This window comes from Bos mutus, chromosome 3 (assembly GCF_027580195.1).
Source record: "Bos mutus isolate GX-2022 chromosome 3, NWIPB_WYAK_1.1, whole genome shotgun sequence".
Classification (NCBI taxonomy): domain Eukaryota; kingdom Metazoa; phylum Chordata; class Mammalia; order Artiodactyla; family Bovidae; genus Bos; species Bos mutus.
Genome location: NC_091619.1, coordinates 113,008,362 through 113,025,304, shown reverse-complemented (window position 1 = coordinate 113,025,304; position 16,943 = coordinate 113,008,362). Strand labels below are relative to the sequence as shown.

The 16,943-nt window shown below is 51.7% G+C and overlaps 1 protein-coding gene across 5 annotated transcripts in view; it reads right to left on the bottom strand.

Moving 5' to 3' along the window:
- Window positions 1–16,943, bottom strand: part of AGAP1 (ArfGAP with GTPase domain, ankyrin repeat and PH domain 1) — a 572,049-nt gene that overhangs the window by 358,167 nt on the left and 196,939 nt on the right. For all 5 annotated transcript variants that reach the window (XM_070368540.1, XM_070368539.1, XM_070368537.1 and 2 more), the window contains exon 3: window positions 15,388–15,475. In XM_070368540.1, the coding sequence (XP_070224641.1) occupies window positions 15,388–15,475 (88 nt within the window). The remainder of the gene's footprint in view (window positions 1–15,387; window positions 15,476–16,943) is intronic.

Here is a 16,943-nt window from a genome sequence, read left to right as displayed (position 1 = left end):
TGAGAGGAATACACTGGAGACAACAATGAATCTTTTCATTTCTCCCTAGGAGAACATAAAAAAATTAATCATGTGCCAAAAATTTCTTAAAATGAATTTTGCTCTTTGGTAAAAATACTGAAGCCTGATGCCTATCGCTGAGGTTTTGGAGAAGTTTTGTGTTGTGATATTTAAATGAATTTTGGATCATATATTTACACTGGGAAAGAAGTTTTATTGGTAACATATTCGATTATAAAATTTAACCAAATCAGACTTCATTTCCTCTGCCAATTTTTTTTTTAAACTTATTGTTTTAAAAAAAGGAGGGGGCGACTATAAAAATGAACTAAGAGTAAGGATCCAATTAATGCGTGGTGATTAGTAAGTAAGTTCATAGGTGAAAGGCTCACAGTTATGACTTGAGGTGAAATGGGATTTAACACAAAGGCTACTGTCTTCAACAACTTCATTCCATCCAGACCTGAGTACGACAAAGACAAAAGATCAGGAAAGAAGGCAAAGTTCCAGGGTAAGAGGAAAGACTCAAATTTTGCTGTAACGGAATTTCCCTTTCTTCCATTTCTAATAAAAGAGACGGGGGGAGGAGAGGTAGTTAACAACCAGAAAAAGAAATTCACCATCCACCAAGAAAAGATGCAAAGCGTCACATAAACCACCTTGAAATCACTGGCCTTAAGAATAAGAAGGAGCAGGGCGGGGGAAGGGGGAGAAAAGGAGGGGACTTCCCCGGTGGTCCAGTGGGTAAGAATCCGCCTGCCAATGCAGGGGACAGGAGTTCGATCCCTGGTCTCAGAAGACCCCACCTGCTGCACAGCAACTAAGCTCTTGAGCTGCAAACACTGAAGCCGGCTCGCTCGAGAGCCCGCGCTCTGCAACGAGAAGCCCGCACACCACAACTGGAGAGCGGCCCCGACCGCCGCAACCAGAGAGCCCTCGTGCAGTAAAGAAGACCCAGCACAGCCAAATAAATCAAGGAGGACCCCAGAGCCAGGCGGGCAGGGGCTCCTGGTCCCCGAGGGAGGAGGGATGCTATGGCCGGGGGCAGAGGGTCCTCCTGTCGCGGCCCCTGACCGTGAGGAAGTTCCAAGATTAGCAGCCGCTAAGGCTCTCTGGAGGCAAAGTGCCTGCAACACGCAGACTGCATGGAGGGGCCCCGAGGGGCAGCACACACACCCTCCCACCGCCCACCGGGGTGGGCGCCCAGCAGGTTCCTGGAGAGCAGTGGCCTGCCTGTAAGAGCAGCTCCCCTTGGTCTGGAGGGGACACCCTCAGAGGACAAAGGGCTCATGTTATACTCAGGCTCTCAGGGGAGGGAACACCCAGCCTCAGCCCCGTATCCAGCACTTTCTGGCAGGGGGTGGGTATCGGCGGTCTGAGGGAACAGGAGCAGGCACGGGGGGCGTCCCTCTGGTCCAGACAGGTCTCCTCTACCCGGTGTCCTGTTTCCCCAGCAAACCTGGTGGCGGTGGGGGGCTTCCCAGACCTCACCCAGGACAAGGCTCGCCACGAAGCCCTCAGGTAGCCCCAGCCAGTGTGAACGGCCTGAGAAGTACATGCATCCTTGCAATGGACTGCCATCAGGACCGTGCCGATCTCAGGAAAAGGGAGGGAAAAGCTACAGAAATGGTAAAGACATCATGTGAAGATACGGCAGGAGGAAAAAAGGGGACAGGGGATTGTGGGAGTTTCCTGGTGGCCTAGTGGTTAGGATTGTGGGCTTTCTTCGCTGTGGCCAGGGTACAGTCCTTGCTCAGGGAACCAAGATCCTGCAAGCTGCATGGCATGGCTAAAAAAAAAAAAGGTCAGCGGGGGAGAGTTGCAAAGGAGCCTGCAAAACTCAAAGGGCAGATGGAAGAGAAAACCCAAAAAGCAGAAGGAAATCCCTTCCAGTCGCCTCCCTCCCTGATGCCACTCACTAACAGGCACTTAACGAGACGAGAGCTCCAGGAGAAGAATCTGAAACAGCGTCAGAAGAGATGGAAGCCTCTAGAATGGAGGACCAAACCGGCATTTTGGAACAAATGAATAAAATGTGGAAAAGTAAGGGAGAGAAGAAAACACCGCTCCAAGCTGAAATTCTGACAAGGAGGAACAGCAGGAAATAAACTCCATCAAGGAGACGAAAAGACAGAAGTTAACTGACAGGAAGACAAACGAAACCAAGGGAAGGAGAAATGCTGCCTCTGACAACAAATGCCCAACTAAAGAACTCAGTGAAGTACGGAGGGACTGTCCTGAAATGCAGGAAGACACGGACCTGCAGAGCACACGGTCTTCCAGGAGGAAACCACAGAGACTCTCTAAGGACGGAGCCGCGGAGGCCCTGCTGAAGAGCTGTCATGCCAGTCAAGGTGGGGGCTCTTATCCTGCAGGGGGGTTCAAGGTGCACCCCCAGGAACATTCTCCAGAGCCTCTGTAGGGGGTTGCAAAGTGGCCAGTGTAGTATTTTTTAAGAGATGTATGACTGGTTTTGAAACTGTGACAGTAACAACCAACTTGCACTGGCAAGCGTGTTACACTCTAAGCCACAGACTAAGACAGTGGCTCTGGCTGCATCAGGTAATCTCTCTGCAAAGGCAGAACCCGCTGCTGGGGTGTTGGGGGGGTTGCACCATCACCTCGGCCTTCCAAAAACCAGCAACCTGCTTTGGGACACATCCCACCTTCTTGGGAGGGACACGCTGGGTACATGTGCAGTGACAGTTTTTTGTGTGATGCAAGTCAGTTAAGCAACAACAATCAAATAGTTAACCAGCTGACTCCCGGGGATGTCACCACGCATTTAGTGAGCACCATGGTCCATGGGGCCCCTGCCTGAACACCTCTAGGGAATGAGTGGCTGATTTTTATTAATTCAACCTGGAATTTCAAGAACCTCACTGTTCCTACTGCTTCAACACTTCTGGATCTACTTCACGGAAGAGTAACCTTGAAATGGCAGAGGAAGTGAATGTATCTTTAAGGTCTCACTTGTGTAGTTCAGCTTTTCTTGACATCAAGTAAATACAAGCAAAGATTAACTGGGTGAAAAGGCAGATGTAAAATGGAAACAGGAGACCCTAAAGCGCTATTTTGTGTTCATTAAAACAGTTTCATTGCCATCCCTGATAAGCAGCGGGTCAGATTTATAAACTAGAACTTGTACGAGTTTTATTAATGGACCAGCACAAGGTGTCAGAGGGCTACTGAAAGCATTTTGTAAAAATGGTACTGCTGCTCAAAAAGAAATCTGAGATTAATGTTTGAGGAAGTGGTTTGTTGCTCAATAGTCATACTGAACTTCCTTGTATCTTAACTTCAAGAGCTTTGAGGAAAATGTAAATTGGCAGCTTAATACGTGAAACCCACTAAGAGCTCTCCCCTCCAAATACTACCTTTTCAAGACAATAAACATGGAAGCCCTGGGCAGGTGTAGGCTGGCTGGTCATCATCAACTAAGGACAGACTCAGTTCCACCTTCAAGTTTTATTAGCTTTTCCTCTGTGGAAAAAAAAAGGTGGGGGGCTTCCCTGGTGGCTCAATGGTTAAGAATCCGCCTGCCAATGCAGGAGACTTGGGTTCATCCCTGGGTCAAGAAGACCCCCTGGAGGAGGGCATGGCAACCCCACTCCAGTATTCTTGCCTGCAGAATTCCATGGACAGAGGAGCCTGGTGGGCTACAGTCCATGGGGTCACACAGAGTCAGCCAAACTAGCAACTAAACGACGACAAAACAACCACTTGCAAAAATACCCCCTAAAACTGCTGTAAGGTAGCATGGTCACAACAAAACATGTCTCTGTAATCCCGGCTGCAGAATCTCAGATATTGCAGAGTAAACCATGCCCCACAGCATCAGTGATCCCAGAAGGCAGGCAGGTCCCAGAGCCTGAAGCATCCTTTCTCGTGACGATGTCCAAGCGCTCTACAGTGGAAAGGGGACACTTGTTGCACAGACAAGCCTGGACCTTGCCGTCCTCAGCTCATGCTCTAGGTGTGATGCCAGCGCCTGGGCCTGTAGCCTGTTCCCTGGGGCTTGGAGCCCCGGACACACTCGGGCTGCCCTGGCTCCACATGCTGGGACTCTCCTGCAAAACTGTTTTGGGAAGCCAGAACCCACCCCTACCCACAAAGTTCATACACCATCCTCCCCGGAACTGGGTGCTTCTCCCAGTAACTCAATGGCTGCTCCAACAGACAGGCAGCCTGCATGGCCCAAACCGCAGGAGACTCGGGGTGACCAGGGGTCTCACTGAGGCCCCTGAATCTGGCAGCTGAGCCATCAAGCCCTGCTCTCAGGACAGACACACACTCCGCTGTCCCGAGAGTAGAGGTTGACAGAGAAGCCTGGCAGGCTACAGCCCATGGGGCCACAAAGAGTTGGACTGAGCAATTAAGACACACATGGTGTGTTCCTAACCTACCTGGGGACTTCCACGTCAGCGAGTGATGCCAGGAACAGAGTGAACAAGACAGGACTTTTTTTTTTTTTAATATATATTTTCTTGGCCACACTGCACGGTACATGGGATCTTAGTTCCCCGACCAGGGATGGAAACCACACCCCTTGAACTGGAAGCATGGAATCAACCACTGGACCGCCAGGGAAGTCCCCAGGATTTCTGACTGTCAAGGGCAGCAGGAGAAAAAGGAAAGGGACGAGGCTTTTCCTTTTGACTGCATGGGGAATGGGAGGGGACCGGGCACCAGGAACAGACACAGTCCGTGTCCCCCGGAACACACTGGGAACCCCCTGAGCAGATGACACAGCGGGGCATCTGGTTTTGAATCAGCCCTCTGAAGGAGAAAACGGCCATTTCTCCAAAATGATGGGCACCTCCATATATTAATAGAATCTAATATTCAGGCGCTCATCGGAGCGATTGTGGGTTCAGCTCCAGACCACCGCAATAAAGTACCACAATAAAGTGAGTCACAAAACCTGGAAGGTTCCCAGGGCGCGTAAGTTACGTCCGTACCGTACCGTCATAGACTTCTAAGCGTTCAACTGCATCATGTCTAAAAAACCAACATACGTACCTTAATTTTAAGCCTCTGCTAAAAAAAAAGGCCGACCAAATCACCTGAGCCTTCAGCCAGCCACAAGCTTTTTGCTTGAAAACAGTTTGAAGTCTTGCAAGAACTATCAAAATATGAGACACGGAGGAACAAATGCTGCTGGGAAAAACCACCAACAACTCACTTGGTGCAAGGCAGCCGCAAAACTTCAATTTGTCTTTTTAAAAAAAACGGGGTATCTGAGAAGCGTCAATAAAGCGAGGGATGGATGGGTGACCAAAGAGGGAGGCTGTTGGCTGGACACTGAGTGCTCACTGCCGGGGCTGTAGGTGAACGTTCCAGCATTGACTCCTGTCTCTGAAATAGTCTGGTGGTAAATGGAATATATTTAGTGGTGCACATCTGTTTCCTTGGGCAAAAACATTCTTAAGGTTATTTATTTTTAGTGCGTTGCACATTTATTTTAAGCATCAAAAAGGATAAATTACACAAAGGACTGAGTCCGCAGGACACAGAGCCCAGCTGCTCACCTGGTGGCTTTAAAAAACGAGGCCAGGCCCCACCGGCCAGGGCCCGAGACGTGCCCAGGGGCAGGCGCCTCAGCAAGATGGGTGTGGGCGTGGGGTGGGCTGGCCTGCACCCACCAGGGGCCGACCAGACGGTCTCTCCATCTCTCAGACGCGACTGCTCTAAACTAGTGTTTCCCAGTGTGAAAAGAACTTATTAAAAAAAAATTATTTGTGTCATGTGAGCTATATTTTTGAATACATTTAAAAATAAACATAGAACTGTCGTTTCACACACAGTCCTCTGCATGCAACTCAGGTGTTTGCTTCGAGAAAACTAAAACGGGCTGGTGGCTGTGAGTTGGGATCCTGTGGAGAAACCCAGAGTCCTCTGCAGGTCACACCTTGAAGTGTGGACACACCGCAGGGCAGGGGTCTCAGACTGTCTCTGGGAGGGGCTGCCGGACAGTCAATACTCCAGGCCTTGTGGGCAGAAGCCTTGTTTGCGTGGGGCGTTTTGTTTTTGTTTATTCTTAGAAGACTTTAGAAATGCAACAATGCCCCCCCACCCAAGGTCTGGGGTCAGCGGCCTGGGAAGCAGCCGGCACCTCCCCCTCCAGCCTTGCTCCCCCGAGAGAGAGACTGCTCTGCAATGGTCCCATTCTTGCCTTAAAACTGGACACAGGAATCCAGGGTTTGCACTTAGCAAAAGACTTTAAAACTTAAAAAAGAAAAAAGTGCATGACCTGTCACTTTGTATAAAAACAGCAAAAAGGATTAGTTTATTAAATTTTTTCTTTACCTTCTAGGAGTAAAAAGACATGACAGTTTAAACTACTGTGTGTCAAAAGCCTGTGTATATGTAACGTGGTTGTTTTGTAAATACACGTTTGTGCAGACTGCAAAAAAAGAGAGATGCATCCAGTCCTTTGACTGCATGGGCTGGGGGTGACCGCTGCGGGACAGCCGTCTGCCCTCGAGGTTCCTGCTGGGGACAAGGCCCTGAGCGTTGGGAATGTCACCTCCCATTTCCGGGGGTGGAGCTGGAACACTCTCAGGAACCGTCTCATTCCCTGGAAACAGTGTCAGGACTCAGCGGAGGGTGTCCAGCCGGTGTGTCTCAGGACGAACACGCTGGCGGGCAGGAGGGGCGTCAGCTCCGACAGGCCCAACAACTGTTGTCTAACATGCAGTCAAGTCATGCTCTAACCGGTAGCTCAGTCGGAAAAGAACCCACCTTTAATGCAGGAGACCAGGTTCGATCCCTGGGTCGGGAAGGTCCCCTGAGGAGGAAATGGCAACCCACTCCAGTCTCCCTGCCTGGAGAATCTCATGGACAGAGAAGCCTGGTGGGCTACAGGCCAGGGGATTGTACAAGTTGGACATGACTTAGCTACTAAACTACCACTTAAAGCTCAAAAAAAAAACCCTTCTTGGGGCTTAACATTTCTCTAGAAAAAATGATCTGTCATTTTGACAATAAAACTTTCAAGACCCCAGTCTCCCTTTTTCCTATGAAGGAAGTGGTTTTGTCATCTGTGAAGTCAGGAGGTGTCTCAGGGAAGCAACAACCATGTCCCCCAGCACGCAGGCTACTACTGGGGGGCTCTGGGGGTCAAACGACACGACCGAGCGTGTGGGACGCTTCCCGGGAGAAGCCAGCGTGCACAGCTGCTCAGGTGTAAATGACCACCTGCGACTACAGCCATTTGTCCTGAAGCCTCGCCTCCTCTTGGGAGCGCCCGCCCCGACCGCAGGCGCAGTGCCCAGCTCTCAGCAGGCCCCCAGGTTCCCGCTGAATTAATTATAACAATACGGGACGGTGTGTTCAGAGTTCCAGACAACCGGCTCAGAGACACATTTTGTCCTGCCAACTCTGTCCATGCCAAAAACATAATCTCCTTACTCTTAATTTTACGGCCTTTTTTTTTTCTTGTTAAAAATGAAGCAGAACCTATTTTCTCTTATAACTTTGAAATAAAGAAACGCGATAATTTTAGCATTCTTCGCCTGTTTTAAAGGCAACATTATCTGATCCTCAATATGGCTTACGTGCGAGGGGACAGTCATTTAGCATGCTGTTTACACAGATCAGGACGATGACAAGGGTCAACGATATGTCTACGGTTAGAGACCGGGTTAGCATCTGCAATAATTAGAGAAGGTGGCTGAACTGACTGACTGCTGCTTTACCTACTAAGCCAACCTACCAGCAGGCTCTTCATAAGGTTTCAGATACTTCTCATTAAAAAATGTTCATGTACTTTTAATCACTTGGTTGCAAGTAACATGGTAAAATTACGTGGAAACACTGAACTGGCTAGATTTCAAAACTCCTCAAATTTTATTAGCGTTTACAGATTTCGTTCATTGGAACATTAAGCAGCACCCAAGAACGCGTTCAGAAATAGGCCTAACATCTGCTGAGCAGTGGTAGCTGACAAAAAATTTTTTTTAAAGTTTATTTGATTTGGAAAGGATTTTTGGAGCTGACAGTTAAAATGCATTTCGTATGTCCCAGAAAATAAAGGCTGGTATTTACCACATGGCTTGTTTCTAAGAAACGAAGTAAACATTCGTTCTAAACAGTTCATTTTTTAAAAAGTGATTTAAGATACACAGGCTCCTGAGAAGGCTTTTATTGCCCTGACGATACGCGCATCTGTCGGGGAACAATTCCAGGGGGTCCTCCAGGGACGTAGGGATTAACAGAGAGACGTCCAGCTCGAGGTGACCTAGCAGACCCCTGCTTCCAGAGGAAGTGACCACAGCCAGCAGGTGGCATCCCAGCTAGGAACCGGCGGGGCACAGTGGCAAGGTCACCCTGGACTGGTCACCCTCGCCGGGCACCGTCGGGCTGGACACACCGGGGAGGAGAAGGAGAAGATGGGGGGTGCTCCTCACCCTTCTGGGGGCCCCCGGGGCACTGAGGCACATGCAACCAGAGAAGCTCCTGACCTCCCCCGCAGCCCAGACAGCAACCGCACCCCGGGGCAGGAAAGAACCCGCGAACTCAGGCTCAACCCACACCACCGGGGATGTGGTCAACTCACTATTTTTTTTTTTTACTACTTTTATTTATTTTTTTATTTGGCTGTGCTGCATCTTGGTTGTAGCAGGAGGGGTATTTGCTTGCAGCATGCGAACTCTCAGTTGTAGTATACGGGATCTAGCTGCCTGACTTGGGGTGGGGGCAGTCAGACCCGGACCCTCTCCTGCATTGGGAGCACGGGTCCTTAGCCACTGGGCCACCAGTGAAGCCCCCAGCCCACTTTAAATTCTCTTTTCTCTTGTTTCCAGATGACCACAATGCAGGTCCCAGGCATCTCATACAGAGCTCTGCTGTCCTGAGCTGAGCTGCAGGAATAACTTCTCTGGTCCTGGGAGCCTGGTCAAGGAATAGGCTGTCTGGGGCAGGAGCAGAGGGCTGGGTTGGGGCTGGGGGTGAGCATCACAATCTTGCTCCTGGTAGACACGAGGTCCTCAAGTCATACCGGGGAGAAGAGTTGAGGAGGAAGGCTGTTTACCTGGAGCAGAAGACACAGCAGCAAAGGAGCAGGACCCGTATGGACCAGCTGCGCATCCCTGGGCCCCGGCCAGCTCTGCGCCAGCGCTAAGCAGAGTCATCTACGTGTTTACCCTCTCAATCCCTGCAAACGACTCTCGGAGCAGAGGGAGCAAGTCCACATTCAGGCGGCTGGCTGACTCACCCCAGGCCTGGAGGACTGAGAGTTTAAGCGGCCGAGGCAGGGTGGGAACCCAGGCTTCAACCACAGGCAAGTGAGTCGTGGGCCTGGCATGGAGGCTCAGGGCTTCAAGGAGGAGGGCAGCCCCATCCCTGGGGACACTTGGGCATCCAGGCACCCCAGCCGTGAGACCCCCACGTCCCTGGATGCTCTGGGGCTCCTGGGAAAGATGTTGCTGCTCCTGGGTCACCAGCTTGCCGCCCTCCTGCCGTGGTCCTGCTCCATCCTTGAAATCACTCAGCCCTCCTCCCCCACCACACACCACGTCGGCAGTAAAGACGGCGCTGGGCATGTACAGGTCCCTGTCCCAGGAAGGCAAGCCAGTTCCCTTCTTCCCGTGAAACTGCTAAGTGTATCAAACTCCGCACATCCGTACCAACAAGAGAAACAGCTGCAGGCTCCTTTCAGCAAGGTTTTTAAGAGTCAAGACACACCCGGTATACTTCCCCACACCCCAGGGCCCAGTGCAAAAGCACATCCCACATTCTATGACTTACGTTCAGAAAGCCTGATTTCTCACCTTGACTTACACACATTATGTAAAGTTTCCTTGACTAGCCGTTATCTTGTCCTGCACCTTCCCTTACTTCAGCGAGACATTCAGGTTTCTTCTGTCCCCCTCTTCCGTTTCAGCCCCTCCTCTTTATGTGGAAGACTGTCCCTCTCCTCCTCCTACCTGGGAAGGACACGGGCTTCCCTCCCCACCTCCAGCACATCCCTTGGGGAAGACCCACCTTTCATTCTCTGCCTACACTCTTCGGACCATCCTAGTCTGTTCTGCTCGTCAAAGGAAGGGTGCAGAGCCAAAACTCCTAGATCCAAGTCCCTGTTTTCTGTTTTGGGGTGGCGGTGGGTACTGCCATACATGTGGGCTGGAGGGACCTGAGAGCAGAGACAGATGGAGGCATCGCCCCCGGCACCGTCACAGCCCACCACCCTCAACATCTACCACTCCATCCGCTGGACAGTCTGATCCGTCTCAGAGCTGATGGGTCCCTTCCCCGCCCCCACCACCGGGAGGACAGCTGCTGGGTACCAGCCTTTCTGGGCCCCAGGTCCTCTGTGTGGCCCATGGCAGGAGACACGAGGGAGGAACACAGAGAGAGACACCTGAAGTTCAAAGCCCTTGGGGACACCAAGGTCTCCCAGCTGCAAGGGGACGCGGCTCAGGCTGCCCATGTTCTCCATCAAATCCCCACATAATACTGGGCAGCCTGAGTTTCCTTCCTTTCTCCTCTTATCTTGAAGGGAGTTAAGAACAGTGGCAGACACATGGGGTCTGTGGCAGGGAGGCGGGGGTGCACGGTGGACATCGAGCATCCAAACACACGAGCTGGTAACTCTGATTACACGCCCAGATTCTCCTTCACTGGCCACACCAGCAGCCGTCAGCAGGGCACGGACGGCAGAGGAGTAATTTCCATCAGAAGTGAGTGACAGCTGTGAAATTCCATCATCGGTGTGAAGGGCACATGTAAACCGACCGAATCTTTCTGACGTTCCAGGAGACCAGCGTGGGCCTGGCCAGTGAGGCCTGCGGCAGCTCCAAATTCTTCGTCTCACTAAGAAGTAACGGGGCAACTTCAACAGCTCTGCCTCAACGCCCAGGGTGTACTACACACATGCTGCCGTGGGTTAACTTTCCCTAAAAATGCAATCCATTCCAAACCCTCGGTACCTGTGGGCCAACATCCAGAGCCGGGCGTCTTCATGACATGAGGGAAACGTGGACTCAGACACGGGGAGGAGCCCCTGGACGACAAGGCAGAGACTGCAGATGCGTCCGCAGGCCCAAGGTCGCCCGGGGCTGGCAGTAACCAGGACCCGGACTCTCCCGAGTTCCTCTGGCAACAGCCAGCCTGTGAAGCCCTTGCTCCTGGACTCAGCCTCTGGAGCCCTGAGAATACAGCTCTGGTTTCAAGCAACCCAGACTGTGGTCACTTGTCAAGGCAGCCCTAAGGACTCGGATACACACACGCTGTCTCACACACATACACACGATTAAAAATGTTATGTGCATGCCCCCAAATTTTACTGTTTGTATTATTAATACTTCTGTGTTAATACTTCAGGTTCCCGACTGAGTTACCTACTTTTGCATTGCAGGAAGTGTTAGTCGCTTAGTCGTGTCCAACTCCTGTGATCCCATGGACTGTAGCCGCCAGGCTCCTCTGTCCATGGGATTTTCCAAGCAAGAATACTGGAGTGGATTGCCATTTCCTATTCCATGGGGAATCTTCCTGACCTGGGATCGAACCTGGGTCTCCTTCATTGCAGGCAGATACTTTACCATCTGAGCCACCAGGGAAGCCCTGTACATTGCTAATTCACTATTTATAAAAACACACATAATATTTAAATCTATTCCCTCATTCCAAATTGTATCTTTAAAATAACCTAAAGTGGATGCGTCAGCTATCTTTGCCACAAGAATAAAGTATCAACCAAAACGGATCACACAATGAACACACGACAGATGTCATCCTCTAAAAGCGGACGAAACCTGCACTCGGGAGAAGCCTGGGGATGTGAAAACAGAAGGCGCTGACCACCTTCTCCTTCTCAGGCATCTAGAGATCACCCCACCATGGGTCACAGTAACACTAAAGGATTGTTGTTGTCGTTCAGGTGCTGTCATGTCCGACCCCTTGCACCCCACTGACTGCAGCATGCCAGGATTCCCTGTCCCTCACCATCTCCCGGAGCTTGTTCAAACTCATGTCCATTGAGTCAATGATGCCTTCTAACCATCTCATCCTCTGTCGCCCCCTTGTCCTCCTGCCCTCAATCTTTCCCAGCATCAGGGTCTTTTCTGATGAGTCTTTGCATTAGCTCCAAAGTACTGGAGATGCAGGTTAAGCGTCAGTCCCTTCCGATGAACGTTCAGGGATGAATACACTAAAGATTTTTTACATATTAATTAAAGCAAAAGGACAGCCCTGTGCAGACAGGAGAAGCGCAGGGAAGCCCCCGTGAGCTGTGTGCACAGAGCCCACAGCAACACGCCCCCCATGGAAAGCTGCTGCCCCATGGAGACGGCGGGGTGTCACTCTGTAAGAGGCAAGGGGGATAAATCGGTAAGCTTCCCCGGTGGCTCAGTGGTGAAGAATCCGCCTGCAGTGCAGGAGGCCCAGGTTTGATCCCTGGGTCGGGAAGATCCCCTGGAGAAGGGATAGGCTACCCACTCCAGTATTCTTGCCTGGAGAATTCCTTGGACAGAGGAGACGGAGGGCTACCATCCATGGGGTCCCCAAAGAGTCGGACACAACTGCGCGACTAACCCTTTCACACTTTCGATAACAACAGCAAGGAAATGGGAGGGTCTCACAGCTCACCCAGAGTCCAGACCCCTCAGCCCAGCACCCACGACATAATACCAGCAGCTGTGCCCCGACCTGACCCTTGCTGCAAAAGTCACTGCAGATGCAGCTGAGCTGTGATGGCATCACTGGCTTCCGGCGCCTCCTGGAAAGGATCCCGCTGCTCCCACATTCTCCATAAACCTGGGTGGCAACACGGTGCCTGAAAGCTCCAGAACGTTCACTGCTGTCAAGCTTCTCGAGGAAGCAAGCATGGGTAATTGATGGATGTTAAGGCGTCTGGCAAGGGTTGAAAACACTTTGCAATTACAGGTTCCCGGACCAGGAGCAAAGACTCTTTACGTGCCAAGGCTTTTCTCATGCATTTCCTTCCAGAAGCAACAGATTCTGGGCCCCTCCTGCCACCACGTGGGACTTGCCCCGGCACGTGGATGTCAGTTCCCTGGTCTGGAGAAGAAATGTAAAGAAGCACCCAGGCCGCCTGGGCCCAGGGTTGGCAGCCCTTGGGAAACAGGGGCCCATGGGGGGGCTAAAGACTTCCAGGCACCAGGGGGCATCTGCTCACGGTTGTTCCAGGACCCGGAGGCCCTGACACATGTCCACGGCGGGCACCACTGTAGGCTGCTGGCAATGCCAAGAATAATCCCTTGACCCGGAATCAAACAATGAGAAGACAGGTGGCCAGGTGGCAGGGCCAGGCCCTGAAGGGGAGAGCAAAGATCACGGACACTCTATCCCCTGACCCGGGAGCCCTTGGGCACCGGCCCTGCTGAGGGGTGAGACACTTCCACCCTGCAGATGGAAGAAAGGACATCCCGAGAGTGAACCCGAGATGCTTCCCTGCTTTACAATGGATGTATTCTGAAAATCACATGACACCGTGAAATTCGCATCGTTAAGAACAACTGCCTGAAAAGTGGAGAAAGCGGGGCTACTAAGAGGTCGTGTTTAGGTCCCCCCACTGGGGATGGTTTTACTTTTGATGCACAAACACGCAAGAGAAAGGCTTCCATTTCATCAAAATCTAAGGGTCTGCCACAAGGAAAGCACAGCGAGGCCCGAACGCGATGGCAGACGCGGAAACGGCAAAGTCACAGCAACGACAAACAGCACCACGGGCGGGGGGAGCAGGAGCTGGCCACGGGCGGGAGGGCCGGGGACCCCCGCCAGCCACACCAGACGACAAAAGCACCACGGGCAGGGGAGCAGGAGCTGGCCACGGGCAGGAGGGCTGGGGACCCCCACCAGCCACACCAGACGTCAGGTCAGGCAGGAGAGAGGCCAGCGTGCGGCCGCGAAACCGGGGCCCAGACCACGTAACCTATCTAAGGGCCCCCACCCCCGAGTGAAACCCAGGGTATCCCGGGCCCACAGGCAGCCTGACTTGAGAAGGTAGGGTCATCAACCTACACAGCCTGCCCCGAGGAATAAGTAGAAACCCAAGAAAAAAAGTCTCTAAAAGACTCTTGGGGTGTAATCCAGGTGACCACGGCTAAAACCCGCACTCAGACTCAAAGGCACAGCTACACCAGCACGCCCAAGTCCAGCGTCAAGGAGAGGAGAATGGGGGCGCCTGCATCGCCTCTCTACAGCACGCACCTGGCTAGCATCTGCATCCATCTTTCCGTGTCTAGGTATGCTTTTCCTCCTTGACCCCCACATCCAAGCCTTCACCTCTAATCTCCCTGAAATCATCATGTCGATATGGATAACCAAAACATTCTCACGTGTCCACCAAGAATTCTGCAATGTCACGGCAGAGCCCCAAACAAAGGTGGCCAGAGAATTCCACCTTCCACACACTTCGCGACGATTACAAGGTGCCCAGCAACGAGAGTTAAATACTAGAACAGGTGTTACAGGGAACATGGGAAGCTACTCAGAACTACTGCTAAGAAGACATCTAAGGGACAAAACAGGGTGAAATGTTTAACTTAAAAAAAAAAAAAAAGGATAAGATGAAAACAAAATCGGATGGGTAACACAGAACGAGGAGGCAAGGGAGCACTACAGTACAGAGTTGGGTCTCTCCTCGCTCTTCAAACAAGACAAGCGCTGCCATGAAGGAAATGTATAGTTACCTGCATCCATATCTGCAAAGAATGGAACAGCCAGTAAGAAAAAGAAGGAACCAGAAATTCAGTGTCTCAGAGTTGGATTTTTAAAAGGTTACAGGGAGAGAAAATATAATTTAGAAAACGGTGTGTGTACACTCTAGCTGGATTTGGGGGGGCACGGAAGCTACCTGGTTTCCTAGCTTGACTACCATCGTTTTATTTAAAGCGAAAAACAAAACGTGGATATGTTAAACTGAAGAAGTAAAAGCCTCACGGCAAAATAAATAGCTTATTCTCATGCAAAAATGATTATTCCATGTTTAGAGCACAATATAAAGGGGGAAAACACACTCAAACGTATGGTGGTGGTCATCTGAAGTGCTCGGGCCTGCGACTATGGAAAGGTCCGTACAAATTACGTTATAAACTCAACGTCCAAAGCGAAGACACGTCCAAGCAGTAATATTTAAAGGCGTGACACTGGACTCAGCTGTGAGGGACAGAACCACCAGCTAAGAGCATATTTAACAGGATTCGTGGTTTGACTCTATTGCTCCCAATTGCAAGATGAAGTCAACGTAACTGGCTGGCTGACAATACTCCCAAAAGGGCAACACAGCTACGGATTTCTGCTGCTTCGTGTTTTGTTCTTTTTCTTGACATGGGATATACGACAGTCATGATTTAGAATATGCTAACGAAAACCTTGGCCAACTAAACTCTCTCGAGCTGGAGACTGTCTGCCAAAAGAGCATACCTTCGGGAGACTCCTCCTGGACATACGTGCCGGTCAGATAGCGGTGCACCAGGGCCGACTTGCCGCTGGCCAAGTTACCCACAATGCCCTGCAACACAGAAATGGACAGTCACTAAGGAGCGGTCAGTGTACCACGCTTTCAGCAACCTGCAGACAGACAGGGCTGGAACGGACAGAAATCCGAAACATCATCTCGTTAAATTCTTCTCCGGGAGAAAAAGCGATTCCAGCACCCTCAGTTAACATCACACATCTCCATCAGTCTCCACGGCCTGAGGAATCAACACGGTTTGGACACACGTTTGCTGTGATGGCATTCTTCTAGATCCCATGAGTGCTGATTACGTTGGGAAGGTGCACAGCCTGCCAGCGTGCACTGGGGACCCTCAAAACTCTCAACAGGGCACGAATGAGGTTAAAGAGGACACAGGGGCAGTACTGGGCCATAAAGAGGTTAGGGGACTTTCTGATACATTCCATCACGACCTCGGGGCAGGATCAGGAGTCCGGGAGGAACAGTGTCCAGCAGGGACCGGAGGGGAGAAAGCCGCACCAAGGCAGGGCAGAGGTGGCGAGCTGGCCCGGTCTCTGGACACGGGCTCCCACATTGCAGGGCTGAGATGAGGAAACACCAGAGGCCCGTGGTCAAGGCGGCTGAGGTGTTCATCCTCCCTGAAACATGGCTCGAGAGAGATGTGAGGGACCACCGTCCCAGCAGGTAGGAATGCACCATCTCCAGGGTGCGAGGCTGGCTTTATCCCATCTTCTACCAGAGACAGCTCCCCCGTAGACAGCTCTCGCTCCCACAGCTCCCCACAGCTGACACCTGGACACAGGGACCGCCCCTTGGGACGCCCTCTCCACTCTGTGGAGCTCATCCCCCACCATCTTCTGTGTGAAGACCCTCCTGCACGATAACCTCTTCCTCCCCCACTAGAACTAACCCCCCAAAGCCGCACTGAGGCATCAAAATCAATTCCTGCTTAGGAAAAGCAGGACAAGAGCCCTGCCCTGCATACAGTCTCCTCCCAGGAAGAATCTGCCTCGCTCTCCCACCAGCCAGGCCTCCGGGGCACACCTCCCTGCTCACCCTGAACCACCACCCCCCACAAAGTTTTTGACTCTATGGCTTCAAAGACACTGCTCAAGGTCACCAACAAATTGGTTTCTGAAACCCCTCACCTTCCCCTCATCCTGACCCAGCCCTTCACCAGAAGCTGTAGATGAGGTTCTCTGCAAACTTCTGTCTTGGGCTTCCTCTTGGAATTCCGTCTCAGCCACGTGGGCTCCTTCCCTAGATCCCCTGGAATCTGGATTCTAAAGCCCATCTGAGGGAGCCAAGGCCACATCCCACCTCCTCGTAAGGAGCTTCGGATTCCCACTGCCTCAGCCCCGCCCCCATTCAGGTAAACCCGCACACACCCAAGGCTCCGCATGTATACACCTGACTATTTCCCCCCGCCCGGAGGACAGTTTGTGAGCATCTCCTCTGCCCCAAGGGGCAGGCGGTGCAGTCCGTCCACTGGAGTTCGGGACAGCCTTTAGCTCGTCACCCT